This window comes from Nansenia antarctica (genome assembly GCF_963989245.1).
Source record: "Nansenia antarctica genome assembly, chromosome: 3".
NCBI classification, from domain to species: Eukaryota; Metazoa; Chordata; class Actinopteri; order Argentiniformes; family Microstomatidae; genus Nansenia; species Nansenia antarctica.
Window position 1 is genome coordinate 79917679 of NC_137688.1, and position 20481 is coordinate 79938159.

The window sequence follows — 20481 nt, forward strand, 5'->3', positions numbered from 1 at the left end:
GAGGGGAAGGGTGTCCCCTTTTGAGTCCATGTTAGGCAACACACACACACACAGTCGCAGGAGAGGTCAGACGGGGTCAGCGGGTGCTGCTGTGGGGGCGTGCTTGAAGCGGTCGTGGGCCCTGGTCTTGCTCAGCAGCGTGAGCGCCATGCTGTCCACCGTCTCCTCCAGACCCACCTTCCTGTCGATCTCCACTGTGTAGTCGTTGGCCTGGGGGGGGGGGGGAGACAAGGAAGGCAAGGCTTTACCACCCTGGTTACACACACATCCCCTCAGTCCCAGTCCTGAGCCGAGCTGAACTGAGCTGGGCTGGGCTACACATCCAGTTGCTGAAACAGTCGTGGAAAGGACAATGTGAACGGAAACTACCAGAGCGCCAGCACAGTATGGTTGGGCTCGGCCCTGTGGGTGTATAAAGCCCCTTAGAAAACACACTCACTCACACTCTCACACTCTCACACTCACACACAAACACACAAACACACACACAAACACACACACAAACACACAAACACACACACAAACACACACACAAACACACACACAAACACACTCACACTCTCACACACAAACACACTCACACTCACCAGCTGCAGGGAAGCAAGCATGTACTTGCAGGCCTCAAAGTTGTCCAGGCCGTGGACTATGGAAGCGAATGACCTCCTGTTCCCGACCTCACTCAGGGCTGCTACGACCCGGTCTCCGTAGTCGTGGATGTCGAAGGTGGGACGCTCCTCCTGGAGAGAGGAGGGGGAGGGAGAGAGGGAGGGGGAGGGGGGACTAGAGGTTAGCTAATAGCCAGCAGAGCATAGGGGGGGGGGGGGTTGGTTCTGTGACTGTCTTTTCTGTGTCACTGGGAGCCTCCTCTCGAAAGGACGGTAAACGTGAAAAGTGAGTCAGGCCACAGGGGGGGGGGGGGGTTACCCCGGTTACGGTGGCCTGGGGGGGCCAGGAGGAGGAGGTCTCACCTGGAGCAGCAGCTCAGGCCTCATCATGTCCTCCCACGTCTTCACCCGCCGCGACAACTCCGACTCCTGGGCGTAACCCTGAGAGTTCTTCAGGAACTGCTCCTGAAGGAGGGAGGGAGAAGAGCAAGAGGGGGAGGGAGGGAGGGAGAGGGGGAGGGAGGGTGAGAAGAGGCAGCATGTATGACATCACCACAGGGGGTCTGGCAGAGGGAGGGTCACAGTGTGACCTGGTCTCTCCAGGTACGGCGTGGTGCACCCTGGGACAGGAGACCAGGAGGGCGTGGTGCACCCTGGGACAGGGGACCAGGGGGGCGTGGCCTACGGTACGTACCACACTCTGCTTCACCAGGTCCTCATAGCTCATCCCATCTGCCTGGGGCTCTGCAAGCAACAGACACACACACATTCAACACACACACACACACATCCAACCGACACATGGAATGGAATATATTTGAATATGACAGGGTGAATGTATGGGGACTGACAGAGGGACAGACGGACAGACAGGCAGGCAGGCAGACAGAGAGGATAGTGGATTGGGGGACAGACAGTCAGAGAGGACAGGGGTTTGAGGGACAGACAGACAGAGGGGATTGAGGGAGGGACAGACAGACAGACAGAGAGGATAGGGAATTGAGAGACAGACAGAGAGAATAGGGGATTGACAGAGGGACAGACAGAGAGAATAGGGGATTGAGAGACAGACAGAGAGGCAGACAGACAGACAGACAGAGAACAGGATAAACAGTAGCACCGCCTGGGAATACCTGGCATGATGAAGTCCTGACCACCTCCAAACTCAGCTGGGATGTCAGCCAGGAAGTCGTGGTCCTCGTCAGAATGGTCGTCACCTAGGCCCAGACACAGAGGAACAGTACCATTAAGATGAACGTCGGGGCCAAATGCCATTTAGGCTACCATCGTACCTCGGGTGTACCTTTCACCTAGGCCCAGACACATAGGAATGATACCACTAAGATGACTGGGACTAGTGTCAGGTCCACTACCATCATCCCTAGCACCTACCTATCTCCTCGTTACCACCTAGTGTTCATGTTTCTATGAAATGGTATCCTGTTTGCTTTAGCTTATATCCGATGTACTTGTATAATTTCTATAGCAGGGCTCCGTTGAAAAAGACACTCTGGACTGTACTCCATGTTAAATAATACAAATGAAATAGAATTTTAGATATTAGAACTAGAATTAAATACCGTTTAAATACCATTAAAGATGACTGTATAAGGCCTATCCTTTACATGACCACAGTCCTGATTTTATGACATAATCGTACTATGACCTGTTGATGGCGATAACAAATTCTGGGAAAAAAAATATTCGTCAATTTATTTGCTACTGTTTGTATATTTGAAAATCAGAAAAAAAGGGACTAAGAAAAATAATCTCTAGGACTAATAATAATACTAACTTTATTTGTATAGCGCTTTTCCTGCAAACGTTGCAGCTCAAAGTGCTCCAATCATTATAGAATCATAATTTAATGATTTAGTCATTTAAAGGCAATATTAAAAAGATGGGTTTTTAGTCTTGAACATATTTGCTGATTACATCCCTAATGTAAACTGGCAGTGTCTGAATCTGAATCTGAATCTGAAAGTGCATTCCACAATTTGGGTGCATCAAATGAGAATGCAGCCTCACCAAATCTCTTCTCTAATGATATTTAGATACTGTAAACAGTACTGTACTGACACCCGGAACCTTCTCTAACTCAGACAGACGGCAGCGGAGACGACAGCAGGACCCAGAGAGACCGGCCGTCAGCCCCGCTACTGGGTCAGGTGCTGAGGCTGGGTGTGAGGAGGGGTCAGCTGACCAGGGTTGACCAGGGACGGTCTGGGGTTACAGGGTCAAAGGTCAGGGTGCCAGGTCTCACCCTGGTGGTCGTGGAGTCTGAGTCCCTCTGGCTGGGCGTCCTCCCCTCCCTCACTCTCTTCTCTCTCGTCCAGCTGCAGGTACGTCCTCTTCAGCTCCTCGTCTGACACAAACACACGCTGACACCCCCAGAGGCCACCGTTAGTACACACTTATGAGCCACACACTCACGCACACTTATAAGCATGGAGACACACACGCACACTTATAGTAGGTCACAGCTGGACAGAAATCACACACACACACTTATAGTAAGCCACAGCTGTACAGAAATACACACACACACACACACACTTATAGTAAGCCACAGCTGTACAGAAATACACACACACACACACACACACACACACTTATAGTAAGCCACAGCTGTACAGAAACACACACACACACACACACACAGTAAGCCACAGCTGTACAGAAACAAACACACACACACACCATTCTCTTTAGGATCCTCTTCCGTGTCTTCAGCTTCTCTTTCATTTTAGCCAAATACATGTAGTTCATGTCTGCAACAGAACAGGAGACGTGACTTACTCAGCCCAGGCAGGACACAAGCAGGAACACAAGCAGGAACACAACACCAGTTCCAGGCGCCCCAGAGACCGTTTACCTGTCAACTCCGGTCCGTTCTTCAGCTTGCGCTCGGGGGGGTTGTCTGGAACGAGAGGAGGGCATGGGTCAGGACTCGCAGCCTAACACGCTCTGTCTGTCCAACTCACAGCCTAACACGCTCTGTCTGTCCAGCTCACAGCCTAACACACTCTGTCTGTCCAACTCACAGCCTAACATGCTCTGTCTGTCCAACTCACAGCCTAACACCGTCTGTCTGTCTGTCCAACTCACAGCCTAACACGCTCTGTCTGTCCAACTCACAGCCTAACACCGTCTGTCTGTCCCACTCACAGCCTAACATGCTCTGTCTGTCCAACTCACAGCCTAACACCGTCTGTCTGTCTGTCCCACTCACAGCCTAACACTAGGGGTGTAACGGATCACCTAACTCACGGATCGGATCGTGTCACGGATTTTGAGTCACGGATCGGATCATTTTTCGGATCAACACAAAACATATATTTTTTTTAATAAAAACAAAGTTTTCCTTGAATTCTGTAAAAACACCACTTTTAATGTGTGAAACAAAAAAACAACATTCAAGATGTCAAAACTGATATATATATCACATATATATAACATCTATATATAACAACATATATATATATAACAACATATATATAACATCACTGCTGCAAAGTAACAGAGTACTTTTTTTGTGTGTTTACACAATCACCCAGGCTGCTTAGCGGGTGATATGACGTGATATAATTGGGACAGAGATGAGTGAATGAATGTTGTTGTCAACTCAGTACACATGCAGAGAGTGAGAATAAAGCGCACATGATTGTTTTTCTACCGGTTACATTTGAATGAATGAATGGTCTTTATTGTCATTGCTACAGTACAGGTACCAAACAACGAAATTTAGGAGGGGTGGCTCCCCTGGTGTTAGGAAAGAAAAAAAAAAGTTTTTTTTTTTTTGCTATTGATCCGCGGTACACATGCGTTCCGAACCGTGGAGGGCGATCCGAACGGATCACGGATTATCCGTGATCCGTTACACCCCTACCTAACACCGTCTGTCTGTCTGTCCCACTCACAGCCTAACATGCTGTCTGTCCAACTCACAGCCTAACACCGTCTGTCTGTCTGTCCCACTCACAGCCTAACACGCTCTGTCTGTCCAACTCACAAGCTAACACGCTCTGTCTGTCCAACTCACAGCCTAACACGCTCTGTCTGTCCAACTCACAGCCTAACACGGTCTGTCTGTCCAACTCACAGCCTAACACGCTCTGTCTGTCCAACTCACAGCCTAACACGCTCTGTCTGTCCAACTCACAGCCTAACACGGTCTGTCTGTCCAACTCACAGCCTAACGGTCTGTCTGTCCAACTCACAGCCTAACGGTCTGTCTGTCCAACTCACAGCCTAACACGCTCTGTCTGTCTGTCCAACTCACAGCCTAACATGGTCTGTCCAACTCACACTCACGGGAGACTCATTGACGACACACACATTGAAACACCAACACACACACAAACAAACAAACTCACAGGTGCCGGTGGACCAGGTCCTGAAGTCCTGGAGCACAGTGGGGCCTTTCCTTTTCCTCTTGCCCTCATCGCTGAGGGGACCCTGAGGCACCTTGAAACATTTACCTAGGAGGACGGACGGACGGACGGACACACACACACACGCACACACACAATGAAGGCAGGCATTCACAAACCCGCTGTGCTCAACATGAATATTGTCTGTTGACTTGACCAAGGTTGTGTGAGTCAGTGGACTACATTCGTGTGTAGGGACGAGGTTTCCTGACCTATTTTCAGAGGCTTGTCTTCCCTGAACGTAGCGTACAGGTCATGTAACCTCCACGTATTCTCCTGCAACACACACACACACACACACACACACACACACACACACACACACAGTTGATAGAAGTGTACATTTGTGATTTATCCTGACTGGTTCAAATACATAAATCAACATCCTGTGCGTGCCGTGTAGTGAGTCACCCTACCCCCTGGGCTTTCTCCTCCGCCATCCTGCGCTTCGTCTGTTCATCCTCGGAGGGCTGGACCTCACGCCTCTCCCTCAGCATCCTCCCTTCACCACTGGCCATCTGAGAGAGAGAGGACAGGTAGAACACCCTGAGACCAGACACAACACATGGCAGTACAGGCAAGGCAAGGCAGGTTTATTTGTAGAGCACATTTCATACAACAGGGACAATCATCAATTCAATGTGCTTTACATATATCATTAAAAAATACAGGATTTTTTTTTTTTTTAAATGGCAAGAATAGATAGACATATATATAGAAAATAAATAGATCCCTAACCCACCTCCATCCCCTCGTATGCGTGTGTGTGTGTGTGTGTGTGTGTGTGTGTGTGTGTGTGTGTGTGTGTATGGTCCCACCTGGTGTCTGGTGATGTGCTCCACGGGGTCCTGGTCCACCTCCATCCCCATGTCCTCCAGGGGCAGGAAGTCCTCCCCGCCGTCAGGCTCGTCACCGTCGTCCCTGGCAACAGCCATCCCAGCATCCCCTGCTGCTTGCCCTGCGCCCTCTGGACATGACACAGACAACGCGGAGCTCAGAGGCCCGGGTCATGACGTAGTTTGTTACATAACACAGCATAGTACTGCAGTGTTTCCCCTAGGTTTGCTGCCTTGGGGGGGTGGCATGGACCCTCCCCCCCCAGGGGGTAAGACCCTGCGACATACCAGCGTCATGTCCAGGGGGTGTACTAACTTGTACATTAAGCCCTGGAGATAGGCTCCTGTCCTATGGGCCGTTAGGCTCGAGAACCATCGGTTCTCAAGGCTACTTACTTATGTGGTCTTGACCACCTGTCCACTTTCACTGTCACTCTCCCTCTTTTGCTGTCAACCAAAAGGCGAACATAACAACCAGAGTATTTATAATCTAATAAGAGGTATAAATTGATCCATATCAATTTATAACATAATTATAATTGAATATTGGATTGCTGTGGGCAATGCAGTCAGATAATGTCATTTTGACTTGACTCTCACCTGAAAAAAAAGCGTATGTCCAACTATAAAAACAGACATTTCCAATGCTTCAATCCACTGTCCATGTACTGTAAATATGCCATTATGGTATTACCATAAAGCCCAACTCTAGCAGAATAAGAAAGATAGTATATCTACTTTAAGTAAAATAATAAAGTGCCTCCAGTTAGCTCTTTAGCTGGCATGTGTGCAGCAGACTAGCTCATCTAATCACCTCTGAGCTAGCTAGTTAGCTTGCTAGTTCTTTGACACTATTTTACACTTTCTAGTCACAATAATAACGACCAATTTGAACCAACTTGCTCTGTTAGAACACTCAGCAATTATATTTGCTAACGTTTCAACTTGCTTACTTTCCATCTGCAGACATCTCACCCGGCAAAAACTCTCTCGCGTCGCACGCGCACACTCACGCACAATCTTGTACGCGAGTGTGTCCAGCGCGAAGCGAAGGTTTGGCTATGCGAGACTACTGGCGGACATGACAGACTACAGAGGGGGCGGGGCCTAACTGACTGACCAACAGTGACTTATGTTTACATTATACACACTGTTTTTATTTTCACTTTTCGTTTTTTATTTCTTTATTATTTATTGATTTCATGTCTTTAGTCTTAGTCCTGGATTCTATTTTTAGTTTGCTGTCTAAGTCCAGTCTTGTTTTGGTTTTGGTTCACTTAAACTTGCACTATTACTTATATAATATTATTATTATTATTATATTACTTATATTATATTACTTGTATATACCAAATGTTATTGTATTGAATAGTTGTTGAAAAAACCTCAATAAACAGAGGGGGCGGGGCCTCACCGTGGGACTCAAACAGAGCCATGGGGATGAGGGGCCTGCCCTCCGTCAGCGCGTCCTTCAGCAGGGAGCAGAGCAGGGAGCCCTGGTTCAGACGGATGATGCCCAGGGGGTCCGGCGTGAACGTGTTCATCCGGTAGTCCTTACAGCTCCCCAGCATGTCGCCTCTCAGACTGTGGTACACAAAGACACACACACAGACACACAGACACATGACTGAAGGAAGACAGGGGGACACACCCACACTTCGCACCGCCTCTGTTGTGTACGGTAGAGGAGTGCTGCCTCAGTCACGCTCAGGCTGTGGGTCACGTTACAAATGAAGTGGTTTGGAATCAAAGATGTAGAGGAAGGCCTGGGGGGCGTGTGGACAACCTGGGGGGCGTGTGGACAGTGTGGACAGTGGGGACCGTGTGGACACCCACCTGATGAGAGGCAGCTTCTGCTTCTCCAGGGGCTCAGTAGGAAGCAGAGACACGGGGACCAGAGGAGCCACCTCCACTCTCTGAGGATCACACACACACACACACACACACACACACACAACAATCAGTTAAACATCAGACAGACACACACACACACACGTTACACAGCAGACACACACAACAAACAGTTACACATCAGAAACACACACACACGACAATCATCAGACACTCACACCACAATCAGTTACACATCAGAGACACACAAACAACAACATCAATCAGTTACACACTGTATACATACACAGTCAGACAAGGCCCGTTCAAAAATGACACTTTCTGTTGCTGCACCCAAGCTGTGTTCCAGCCCTTCCACCAGCCATCCCATACTCTCCATACATTCAAGACCAGGCTCAGGACTAGTGTTGTTCCGATACCAATACTAGTATCGGCATGGCCACCGATACGCACAAAAATGCTGGTATCGGTATCGGCGAGTACAATTATTTTATTTTATTTTTTAAGTACTAAAGTTATTTTGTTTGTAAATGTTCACTTGCTGTTGCACTACTACTACGACTGTTTTATATCTTAAATGGATATTGCACTGATTGGCATCTGTGAGAGCCACATTTCAGGTTTTATAAGGGGTTGATTTTCTTGTCACCATACCAGGTAGACAATAAAAAAAAAGTTCTATAGCATTCACTCTCTGTTGGTATTTTTTCCTGTTTTACAAAGGTTTTGAGCAGTGCCAGACTAAGTGTTAGCAATAATTTTACATCGAGGTGAGTATGCGGCTCAAAAAACATGTTTTTTTGTTTTGTTTTTTCAAACGCCGTGGTATCGGATCGGTACTCGGTATCGGCAAGTACTGCACGGTCAGGTATCGGTATCGGGATCAAAAAATGGTATCGGAACAACACTACTCAGGACCCATCTGTTCAGACTGGCCTTCCTACAACATGGCAGGGGTCCTGAGTAACACTATGCTCCCATAGCTGCCTAAGCTTTTACTACTTTTTTCGTTCTTTTTTAACACAATTTTTTTCTTTTGTGTTTTTGCTCTGTTTTTTGTTTTTTTTGGCTTCTCTTTGTTTTCTGTACAGTGTCCTTGAGTTTGAGAAAGGCGCTTTTAAATCAAATCTATTATTATTGTTCTATAAATCTCACACAGAGACCCTTCAGAGGAGCATCTGATGTACACAGACGGTCTCCTGGGACCACTCACCGCGGTCGACTCCTTCTTCATGTCCGTGTTCTGAGAGACCTCAGTGGAGACGTTGTCTAGGGAGTCCAACTGGAACAAAGCAACACACACACAGGAGCTTGAACCAAAACATTTCAGACAATCTCTCAAATACTGAATGGGTTTAAACAACCAGTCCATTCCCATTCAAATCCAACCTCCCGCACCTGTGACGCCCACCGCCCCCCCCCCCCCCCCCCCCTCCCCCCTCTCTCTCTCTCTCTCTCTCTCTCTCTCTCTCACCTCAATATCACCCATGTGCTTTCTGGCTCTGGTCTTCTTCGCACCATCCTCTCCAGATGCAGCATCCTCATTATTCCGCCTGGAGAGAGAGACCACCGCAATAAGACACTCTGTGTGTGTGTGTGTGTGTGTGTGTGTGTGTGTATGTATTTCTGTAAAGCTGTGGCTTACTATAAGTGTGTGTGTGACTGTGTGTGTGTGTGTGTGTGTGTGTGTGTGTGTGTGTGTGTGTGTGTGGGTGTGTGTGGGTGTGTGTGGTGTGTGTGTGTATTTCTGTACAGCTGTGGCTTACTACAAGTCTGTGTGTGTGTGTGTGTGTGTGTGTGTGTGTGTGTATGTGTGTAACCACTCAAAAGCCTTTCAGACTGGATCATTCCGACTGTATCAGACTATGTATAACCGAGATACATTACTGAAGTGAAGCTCCACAGACTGCACGGTGTGTGGGTGTGGGTGTGTGTGTGTGTGTGTGTGGGGGACTGCTTGTGTTCAGGGGCAGTAGGACTGACTTACTTGTCTTTGTCGGACATGTAGTCCAGCGTTTGGAACACCATGTTGTACAGGTGCTCTACCTGAAGGAAGACCAAACACCGAAGGATTTCACTCGACACCAGTTACCTCTGCCATTGGGTCTTGTGTATAGACACCAGTTACCTCTGCCATTGTGTTCTTGTGTATAGCAGTCCGTGCTGCTCATGTATTGCGATGTTATTGCCTTATTGTGTTTCTACTGCATTCTGTGTTTTCAAAGAGGTGAGCTTGCGATTAAGAATGTCATTGTACTCCCATACACATATGGCAGGACCCAGCGTATATGACAACAAAACGTATACACTGTTAAACAAGATCAGTATACGTCTGCAATCTTGCACCCCCATATCTCTCTGAACTCCTTCACACCTACACTCCCTCTCACACTCTCCGTTCCTCTGCTGCCTTTCAACTCGTTATACCTTCTGCCCGCCTGACCACTATGGGGTCTAGAGCCTTCAGTCACTCTTCCCTTTCCCCCCCCGTCTCTGGAACTCTCTCCCACAAGATATACGCAACACTGATTCTCTTTCCACCTTCAAATCCTGCCTGAAACCCCACCTTTTTAAACTGACGTATTTTTAACTGATTGGTTGTTTTTAAGTCTTTTGTTTTGTCTTGTTTGTTTGAATCACTGTTTTAACCTGTTTGAATCTGTTGCTTGTTTTTAAATGATGCTCTGTAAGGTGTCCTTGAGTGCTCTGAAAGGCGCCTATAAATAAAATGCATTATTATTATTATTATGTAGCGGAGGTCATTTTAAATCACGCTGTCATGATGACGTAGCCCTGTCTGTGACTTCTGATAGCCCAGATATACAGTCGTCACACCACGAGGATGTCCTCTGTCTGGGTCTGTGGGTCCCATGTTGGACTGTTCTAGGACTCACCTTCTTGCTGTAAATACATGTTGAGCCTTGGATGAGCAGTGCTGCCTCTGCAAAGTTCACAGTGGTTCTCCCTCCGTCAAAAGTGATGGTTATATCGTCCAACTGACAACAGGACAGGACAAGACAACACAATAAGACAACAGGTGAAGTCAAGTTTGTACAACTACGTCCTGAACTCGCGGTACTGTATGCTCTGAACCCCCCAGGACTGTTGACAAACAACTACCAGCAGTATCTAAATATTACAATACATTATGTCATGATGATGATGATGACATTTGAACCACAGTGTAGTAGGCAGTTAGCTACAGTAGTACCAGCACTAAATGCAATGGTTTTTTGATGCATCATGCAAGTTAGCCATATCGCTGCCAACTAAGACAAGCACATTCATATTCACAAAAGTGTTCTTAAGATATTTCTTAAGACAATTCTTAAGAAAAAATATAAGATGTTCCTAAGAATGTTCTTAAACGCTATTCACCATTTTTTCTTAAGAATTGTCGCATGTCTTAAGAACTTCTTAGTTTTCTCACTTGAGAAGTTCTTATGTCTATGATACACGAGCAACGCAGCAGGCAACTCTTCGGGATCCTCCAATCAGAATACAGATTATTATTTATTTATTTTTCGGCTGAAGAAAATCAACCAAGATGGCGGCCAATCTTGCCTGGAGCGAGGAATTGGAGAGGCAACTAATTTCATTCTTCTCAGGTAAATTGAACCATTAAAACATGTGGTTCCCATATATTACGAATGTGTAATGTGTTGTTCATTGTTTTCAGCAACTGACATGAACTGTATTCTCAGCTATCTTTATTTATTAGCTTAAGTTACTACTAATGCTTTCGTCCGTTTCCATGGTAACTATGGGCTCTGGCAGTAAAAAATATGTAATTAAATTGATTATTAGACGGAAATCTATAAAAGTAACAGATTCTGGGTCATTTAAATCTTCAAAGCTAGTACATTGAATAAGCGTAGTTTTTACCTCAGAAAATCGATGCTAATCATGATAGCTAGCTGGCTCACAGTCGCACACATCTCATCTGGCTGGCTCAGTCACACACAGTCACACACATCTCTGTTCACCTCCTCTAGGTAACTAAGACAAGCACATTCATATGGAGAGTTATATATATATATATATGGTTCACCTCCTCGAGGTAAAGCGCCAGGTCCGAGGCGACGTCGATGTCCCAGTTCTTGGTGAGCTCCCGGATCGGCTGCAACAAATGAGCGAATTTGGTCTCGACTCCTGCGTCCATGACGTCCAGGAACACGACGACCCAATGTGAACACGAGTGGTGAAGATCCAGTGACAAGTCAACACTTAGATGAAGTTGTACTAATCTATGCTTAAAAACGTCTTCTAGAAGAAATGTTATGGGAACTGTTTTGAAAAGAACCGCCTAGACGCCATCTTTGAATTTGACCGGGAGATGTTCGTTTCTTCTTCTTTGTGTACTTCCTCTCTGACGTCAGTGTGAACCGAGACCATGTGCTCTAGCGCCACCTACCGTGGAGAGCGTGTATGACCCCCCCCCCCCTATCAAACCTGCACTTGCGCTTTATCACCACAAGATAGACGACTTGTTGGACAACGTTGGAACCATGGCCGTCTCCAAATCTGCCTATTTCCCTCAAATCTCCGTATTACTATTGGCCGCAGATATCATAATCATTTGAGGTATCTTTTAGGTTCCAGTTCGTTGGTAAATGCGTGCCCTTCTAATTGCATTGCTATTAATATACCCCTTGTTTTGGGTTATTTTGTTTGGTTTTGGGAAGAAGATTACTTTCTGTAATTTGTTAAATTAAGTGTATGATTAAGTTTTTGTGTATGATCATTTCAATCTGTTTTCAAATGATGTTGTGAAAAAGTGATTTTCTCGTGGCGTTTCTCATGAAATAAGAGTTGGCTGTCATGGAAATTAAAAACAAACTCGCTGCATCTGAGGACCAGAAAGTTTCTTTGAGGCGACTTTCTGTGAACCTTTTATACTTTTTATAGAAACATATGGAGAGCCCATATTAACCAAGCCCAGTAATGAGAAATTCTTCTATGTCAAATATTATTTTAAAATTCAGGTATTTTATTTATATTTGGACTTTTGACTGTTCTAACAAAATGATTGTGGCATTTACCCCCATATATAGCAGCGAATATTACATTATTTGATATAGTCTTTGCTGCTTTCTCATTGAAAATTGCAGCCTGTATCTAGACTCTAGAGATTACGGTAATTGATGGGAACTCGGTCCGCATTTTGCTGAATTTGAATCGGAGAAAGAATCAACAAGGAAAAAAGCCTATTAACAATTTTCGCATTCGTAATATGAGTTTAGATTTCGCATATTCCCGCATATCATACAAACTTATTTCTGACTAATCAATTTCACGTTATGTTGATAAACAACACAAACATATTGATCAGCAACAGTTCTCAAAACAAAAAGCTACGTTATCCAAGATCATACATTAAATTGTTGTTATTGTCAAATCTAAATAAGTTTATTTCAAGCACTGTTTAAGGCCCATTTCTTACAGGTCATAAACTAATGTCTGCTGTTGTGTTCCAGTTATAATGCGGCTACACTTTGAAGGAAGTACCGCATGCATGGTGTTCGAATAAACTACTACTGTCGTCGCAAATCGCAAGGTAAATGTGACTCCATATTACTCAGTCAAGTAGGCTATAGCTCTGCATGCTGGACTCGATATTCTGAAGGTTTTGTCTAGATATAGTGAAACTAGAATAGTGTAACACAACGTCTGACCGAATAGTAGTAGTCGCCAGGATTGGTGAAACGATGACTTTTCACACCGGGCTCTCTCGCGCCTGTCTTTCTCTAAAACCCATGTCCAGTGTACTTGTCTGCAATGACGATCGGAAATCTTCATATTCATAAGCTGTGACACGAGTGGTGTGGCTACGACTAGAACACGTCTAGAACACCCATGGCTAGTATCCCTGAAAATAATAGCTAATTTGGCCAAATACTTTTGCTTAAAATGACCTCGGCGAGATTCTGGCGCGATTTATACATCGAATAGGTAGACAACATTTAGGATTCATTGAACAGTTTTATTTTTAATGTAGTCGATTTCGTTTTATTACAAGTCAGCTAAACCAGAGGTGAGTTGAACTAATCAGATGTCTCTACCAGTGTTACACCACTAGTTCTCAGTAGTAATAACACTCCATTGCATGTCTGTGTTTCTCAGTAGATGAAGCCAGCTGGAACCAGTAGCCTACTGTCCTCACAACATTTAAAAATATATATTTATATGAAATATATTGAATAAAACTAAATTTGATAAAGAAACTGTTACTTATCTTTTTTATATGCTAAACTTGATTAAATTGATGATTACATGTTGAAGCTGTAGAAGAAGAAGAATGAAAAATGTAGGCTAAACAAAATTGTTTTTTAACCACATAATTATCAAATTCCTGCCTTTTACACATGTTCACTGGGCATTTATATTACATCCAAATGTCATTTCTCAACTTAATTATCAGGCAGGCTCATAGACTTACAGCAATGTCATTTCTTCAGGCAGGCACATAGGCTAAACTCCGCACAATGAATTCCATCAATCAGAACTTTCTGATTGTAGCTTACACTCAAAATAGTATGCCTTTGGCCAGCACAAAGACAGATAAGAAGAACAGGGAACATTCCATCGCGAGTGAAGCGAGCAAGCGGAAAAAAATTGGCCTCCTCAATTCTGGAAGTCACCAGCCTCCACTGATGTATACATATGTGCAGGTTATTACAAAATGCGGCGGTGGCACTTTTTTGTAACACAATTGAAAAAATGGAAATGTAATAAATATATTTGACCATGAAAAGCATTTTAATTCTCCAACATAAAGAAAATCCAGAATTGCATGTGTTGAAACTAAATAGTATTTCTATTGACCACTTATGCTGAGACATTCTGAAGATCCGATAACAGGGGATCATATTATTGTTGAAAAAATGCCTTGTCTGGCAATCAGGGAGCCCTGGTTCAGACGGATCATGCCCATGCGGTCTGGCGTGAACGTGTTAATCCGGTAGTCCTTACAGCTCCCCAGCACGTCGCCTCTCAGACTGTGGTACACAAAGACACACACACAGACACATGACTGAAGGAAGACAGGGGGGACACACCCACACTTCGCACCGCCTCTGTTGTGTACGGTAGAGGAGTGCTGCCTCAGTCACGCTCAGGGTCACGTTACAAATGAAGTGGTTTGGAATCAAAGATGTAGAGGAAGGCCTGGGGGGCGTGTGGACAACCTGGGGGGCGTGTGGACAGTGGGGACAGTGTGGACAGTGTGGACACCCACCTGATGAGAGGCAGCTTCTGCTTCTCCAGGGGCTCAGTAGGAAGCAGAGACACGGGGATCAGAGGAACCACCTCCACTCTCTGAGGATCACACACACACACACACACACACACACACACACACACACAACAATCAGTTAAACATCAGACAGACACACACACACACACACGTTACACAGCAGACACACACAACAAACAGTTACACATCAGAAACACACACACACGACAATCATCAGACACTCACACCACAATCAGTTACACATCAGAGACACACAAACAACAACATCAATCAGTTACACACTGTATACACGTACACAGTCAGACAAGGCCCGTTCAAAAATGACACTTTCTGTTGCTGCACCCAAGCTGTGTTCCAGCCCTTCCACCAGCCATCCCATACTCTCCATACATTCAAGACCAGGCTCAGGGCCCATCTGTTCAGACTGGCCTTCCTACAGCATGGCAGGGGTCCTGAGTAACACTATGCCCCCATAGCTGCCTAAGCTTTTACTACTTTTTTCGTTCTTTTTTAATACGAATTTTTTTTGTTTTGTTTTTTGCTCTGTTTTTTTGTTAGTTTTTTGGGCTTCTCTTTGTTTTCTGTACAGTGTCCTTGAGTTTGAGAAAGGCGCTTTTAAATCAAATCTATTATTATTGTTCTATAAATCTTACACAGAGACCCTTCGGAGGAGCATCTGATGTACACAGACGGTCTCCTGGGACCACTCACCGCGGTCGACTCCTTCTTCATGTCCGTGTTCTGAGAGACCTCAGTGGAGACGTTGTCTAGGGAGTCCAACTGGAACAAAGCAACACACACACAGGAGCTTGAACCAAAACATTTCAGACAATCTCTCAAATACTGAATGGGTTTAAACAACCAGTCCATTCCCATTCAAATCCAACCTCCCGCACCTGTGACGCCCACCGCCCCTCTCTCTCTCTCTCTCTCTCTCTCTCTCTCTCTCACTCTCTCTCACCTCAATATCACCCATGTGCTTTCTGGCTCTGGTCTTCTTCGCACCATCCTCTCCAGATGCAGCATCCTCATTATTCCGCCTGGAGAGAGAGATCACCGCAATAAGACACTCTGTGTGTGTGTGTGTATGTATTTCTGTAAAGCTGTGGCTTACTATAAGTGTGTGTGTGACTGTGTGTGTGTGTGTGTGTGTGTGTGTGTGTGTGTGTGTGTGGGTGTGTGTGGGTGTGTGTGTGTGGGTGTGTGTGTGGTGTGTGTGTGTGTGTGTATTTCTGTACAGCTGTGGCTTACTACAAGTCTGTGTGTGTGTGTGTGTGTGTGTGTGTATGTGTGTAACCACTCAAAAGCCTTTCAGACTGGATCATTCCGACTGTATCAGACTATGTATAACCGAGATACATTACTGAAGTGAAGCTCCACAGACTGAACGGTGTGTGGGTGTGGGTGTGTGTGTGTGTGTGTGTGGGGGACTGCTTGTGTTCAGGGGCAGTAGGACTGACTTACTTGTCTTTGTCGGACATGTAGTCCAGCGTTTGGAACACCATGTTGTACAGGTGCTCTACCTGAAGGAAGACCAAACACCGAAGGATTTCACTCGACACCAGTTACCTCTGCCATTGGGTCTTGTGTATAGACACCAGTTACCTCTGCCATTGTGTTCTTGTGTATAGCAGTCCGTGCTGCTCATGTATTGCGATGTTATTGCCTTATTGTGTTTCTACTGCATTCTGTGTTTTCAAAGAGGTGAGCTTGCGATTAAGAATGTCATTGTACTCCCATACACATATGGCAGGACCCAGCGTATATGACAACAAAACGTATACACTGTTAAACAAGATCAGTATACGTCTGCAATCTTGCACCCCCATATCTCTCTGAACTCCTTCACACCTACACTCCCTCTCACACTCTCCGTTCCTCTGCTGCCTTTCAACTCGTTATACCTTCTGCCCGCCTGACCACTATGGGGTCTAGAGCCTTCAGTCACTCCCCCCCCCCCCCTCTTTCCACCTTCAAATCCTGCCTGAAAACCCACCTTTTTAAACTGGCGTATTTTTAACTGATTGGTTGTTTTTAAGTCTTTTGTTTTGTCTTGTTTTGTTTGTTTGTTTGTTTAAATCACTGTTTTAACCTGTTTGAATCTGTTGCTTGTTTTTAAATGATGCTCTGTAAGGTGTCCTTGAGTGCTCTGAAAGGCGCCTATAAATAAAATGCATTATTATTATTATTATTATTATGTAGCGGAGGTCATTTCAAATCACGCTGTCATGATGACGTAGCCCTGTCTGTGACTTCTGATAGCCCAGATATACAGTCGTCACACCACGAGGATGTCCTCTGTCTGGGTCTGTGGGTCCCATGTTGGACTGTTCTAGGACTCACCTTCTTGCTGTAAATACATGTTGAGCCTTGGATGAGCAGTGCTGCCTCTGCAAAGTTCACAGTGGTTCTCCCTCCGTCAAAAGTGATGGTTATATCGTCCAACTGACAACAGGACAGGACAAGACAACACAATAAGACAACAGGTGAAGTCAAGTTTGTACAACCACGTCCTGAACTCGCGGTACTGTATGCTCTGAACCCCCCAGGACTGTTGACAAACAACTACCAGCAGTATCTAAATATTACAATACATATGTCATGATGATGATGATGACATTTGAACCACAGTGTAGTAGGCAGTTAGCTACCCTAGTACCAGCACTAAATGCAATGGTTTTTTGATGCATCATGCAAGTTAGCCATATCGCTGCCAACTAAGACAAGCACGTCATCCATATGGAGAGTCCTGGGCCCGGATTCACAAAAGTGTTCTTTAAGATATTTCTTAAGAAAAAATATAAGATGTTCCTAAGAATGTTCTTAAAACGCTATTCACAAATTTTTTCTTAAGAATTGTCGTATGTCTTAAGAACTTCTTAGTTTTCTCACTTGAGAAGTTCTTAAACCGATGATACACGAGCAACGCAGCAGGCAACTCTCCGGGATCCTCCAATCAGAATACAGATTTTAGTCATGTGACTATTTCTTTTCGGCTGAAGAAAATCAACCAACATGGCGGCCAATCTTGCCTGGAGCGAGGAATTGGAGAGGCAACTAATTTCATTCTTCTCAGGTAAATTGAACCATTAAAACATGTGGTTCCCATATATTACGAATGTGTAATGTGTTGTTCATTGTTTTCAGCAACTGACATGAACTGTATTCTCAGCTATCTTTATTTATTAGCTTAAGTTACTACTAATGCTTTCGTCCGTTTCCATGGTAACTATGGGCTCTGGCAGTAAAAATATGTAATTAAATTGATTATTAGACGGAAATCTATAAAAGTAACAGATTCTGGGTCATTTAAATCTTCAAAGCTAGTACATTGAATAAGCGTAGTTTTTACCTCAGAAAATCGATGCTAATCATGATAGCTAGCTGGCTCACAGTCACACACATCTCATCTGGCTGGCTGGCTCACAGTCACACAGTCACACACATCTATGTTCACCTCCTCTAGGTAACTAAGACAAGCACATTCATATGGAGAGTTATATATATATATATATATGGTTCACCTCCTCGAGGTAAAGCGCCAGGTCCGAGGCGACGTCGATGTCCCAGTTCTTGGTGAGCTCCCGGATCGGCTGCAACAAATGAGCGAATTTGGTCTCGACTGCTGCGTCCATGACGTCCAGGAACACGACGACCCAATGTGAACAACGAATGATGGAGATCCAGTGACAAGTCAACACTTAGATGAAGTTGTACTAATCTATGCTTAAAAACGTCTTCTAGAAGAAATGTTATGGGAACTGTTTTGAAAAGAACCGCCTAGACGCCATCTTTGAATTTGACCGGGAGATGTTCGTTTCTTCTTCTTTGTGTACTTCCTCTCTGACGTCAGTGTGAACCGAGACCATGTGCTCTAGCGCCACCTACCGTGGAGCGCGTGTATGACCCCCCCCCCCCCCTATCAAACCTGCACTTGCGCTTTATTTCCACAAGATAGACGACTTGTTGGACAACGTTGGAACCATGGCCGTCTCCAAATCTGCCTATTTCCCTCAAATCTCCGTATTACTATTGGCCGCAGATATCATAATCATTTGAGGTATCTTTTAGGTTCCAGTTCGTTGGTAATGCGTGCCCTTCTAATTGCATTGCTATTAATATACCCCTTGTGTTGGGTTATTTTGTTTTGTTTTGGGAAGGAGATTACTTTCTGTAATTTGTTAAATTAAGTGTATGATTAAGTTTTTGTGTATGATCATTTCAATCTGTTTTCAAATTATGTTGTGAAAAAGTGATTTTCTCGTGGCGTTTCTCATGAAATAAGAGTTGGCTGTCATGGAAATTCAAAACAAACTCGCTGCATCCGAGGACCAGAAAGAGGCGACTTTCTGTGAACCTTTTATACTTTTTATAGAAACATATGGAGAGCCAATATTAACCAAGCCCAGTAATGAGACATTCTTCTATGTCAAATATTATTTTAAAATTCAGGTATTTTATTTATATTTGGACTTTTGACTGTTCTAACAAAATGATTGTGGCATTTACCCCCATATATAGCAGCGAATATTACATTATTTGATATAGTCTTTGCTGCTTTCTCATTGAAAATTGCAGCCTGTATCTAGACGCTTAATTGATGGGAACTCGGTCCGCATTTTGATGAATTTGAATCGGAGAAAGAATCAACAAGGAAAAAAGCCTATTAACAATTTTCGCATTCGTAATATGAGTTTAGATTTCGCATATTCCCGCATATCATACAAACTTATTTCTGACTAATCAATTTCACGTTATGTTGATAAACAACACAAACATATTGATCAGCAACAGTTCTCAAAACAAAAAGCTACGTTATCCAAGATCATACATTAAATTGTTGTTATTGTCCAATCTAAATAAGTTTATTTCAAGCACTGTTTAAGGCCCATTTCTTACAGGTCATAAACTAATGTCTGCTGTTGTGTTCCAGTTATAATGCGGCTACACTTTGAAGGAAGTACCGCATGCATGGTGTTCGAATAAACTACTACTGTCGTCGCAAATCGCCAGGTAAATGTGACTACATACATATGACTCAGTCAAGTAGGCTATAGCTCTGCATGCTGGACTCGATATTCTGAAGGTTTTGTCTAGATATAGTGAAACTAGAATAGTGTAACACAACGTCTGACCGAATAGTAGTAGTCGCCAGGATTGGTGAAACGATGACTTTTCACACCGGGCTCTCTCGCGCCTCTGTCTTTCTCTAAAACCCATGTCCAGTGTACTTGTCTGCAATGACGATCGGAAATCTTCATATTCATAAGCCGTGACACGAGTGGTGTGGCTACGACTAGAACACGTCTAGAACACCCATGGCTATTATCCCTGAAAATAATAGCTCATTTGGCCAAATACTTTTGCTTAAAATGACCTCGGCGAGATTCTGGCGCGATTTATACATCGAATAGGTAGACAACATTTAGGATTCATTGAACAGTTTTATTTTTAATGTAGTCGATTTCGTTTTATTACAAGTCAGCTAAACCAGAGGTGAG

The 20481-nt window shown here is 44.5% G+C and overlaps 2 protein-coding genes across 2 annotated transcripts; both read right to left on the reverse strand.

Moving 5' to 3' along the window:
- On the reverse strand, positions 1-11887 carry LOC308154461 (condensin-2 complex subunit H2-like; the record flags this gene model as incomplete). The annotated part of the gene is made up of 18 exons (XM_080527621.1): positions 1-210; positions 588-737; positions 969-1070; positions 1300-1349; positions 1739-1822; positions 2869-2986; positions 3306-3376; positions 3481-3525; positions 4982-5063; positions 5455-5556; positions 5857-6005; positions 7289-7458; positions 7711-7790; positions 8939-9007; positions 9200-9278; positions 9713-9771; positions 10620-10721; positions 11777-11887. The coding sequence occupies 18 exons, from the start codon at positions 11885-11887 to the stop codon at positions 67-69; spliced, it is 1767 nt and encodes a 588-aa protein (XP_080383747.1). The 3' UTR covers positions 1-66.
- A 2112-nt stretch (positions 11888-13999) lies between these two features.
- LOC308152281 (condensin-2 complex subunit H2-like) lies at positions 14000-18758 on the reverse strand. Its single transcript, XM_080525215.1, has 7 exons — positions 18505-18758; positions 17324-17425; positions 16445-16503; positions 15942-16020; positions 15692-15760; positions 14963-15042; positions 14000-14723 (listed from the first exon to the last, which is right to left on the reverse strand). Exons 1-7 carry the CDS (start codon positions 18613-18615, stop codon positions 14591-14593), a joined length of 633 nt encoding a protein of 210 aa, XP_080381341.1. The 5' UTR covers positions 18616-18758; the 3' UTR covers positions 14000-14590.
- Between the last annotated feature and the right edge of the window lie 1723 nt (positions 18759-20481).

Coding starts and splice junctions, on each gene's coding strand:
- LOC308152281 (XM_080525215.1), bottom strand. CDS start 18,615: ATGGACGCAGCAGTCGAGACCAAATTCGCTCATTTGTTGCAGCCGATC. Junction 16,504..17,323: donor CATGTATTTACAGCAAGAAG/GTGAGTCCTAGA, acceptor GTCTTCCTTCAG/GTAGAGCACCTGTACAACAT. Junction 16,021..16,444: donor TACATGTCCGACAAAGACAA/GTAAGTCAGTCC, acceptor CTCTCTCTCCAG/GCGGAATAATGAGGATGCTG.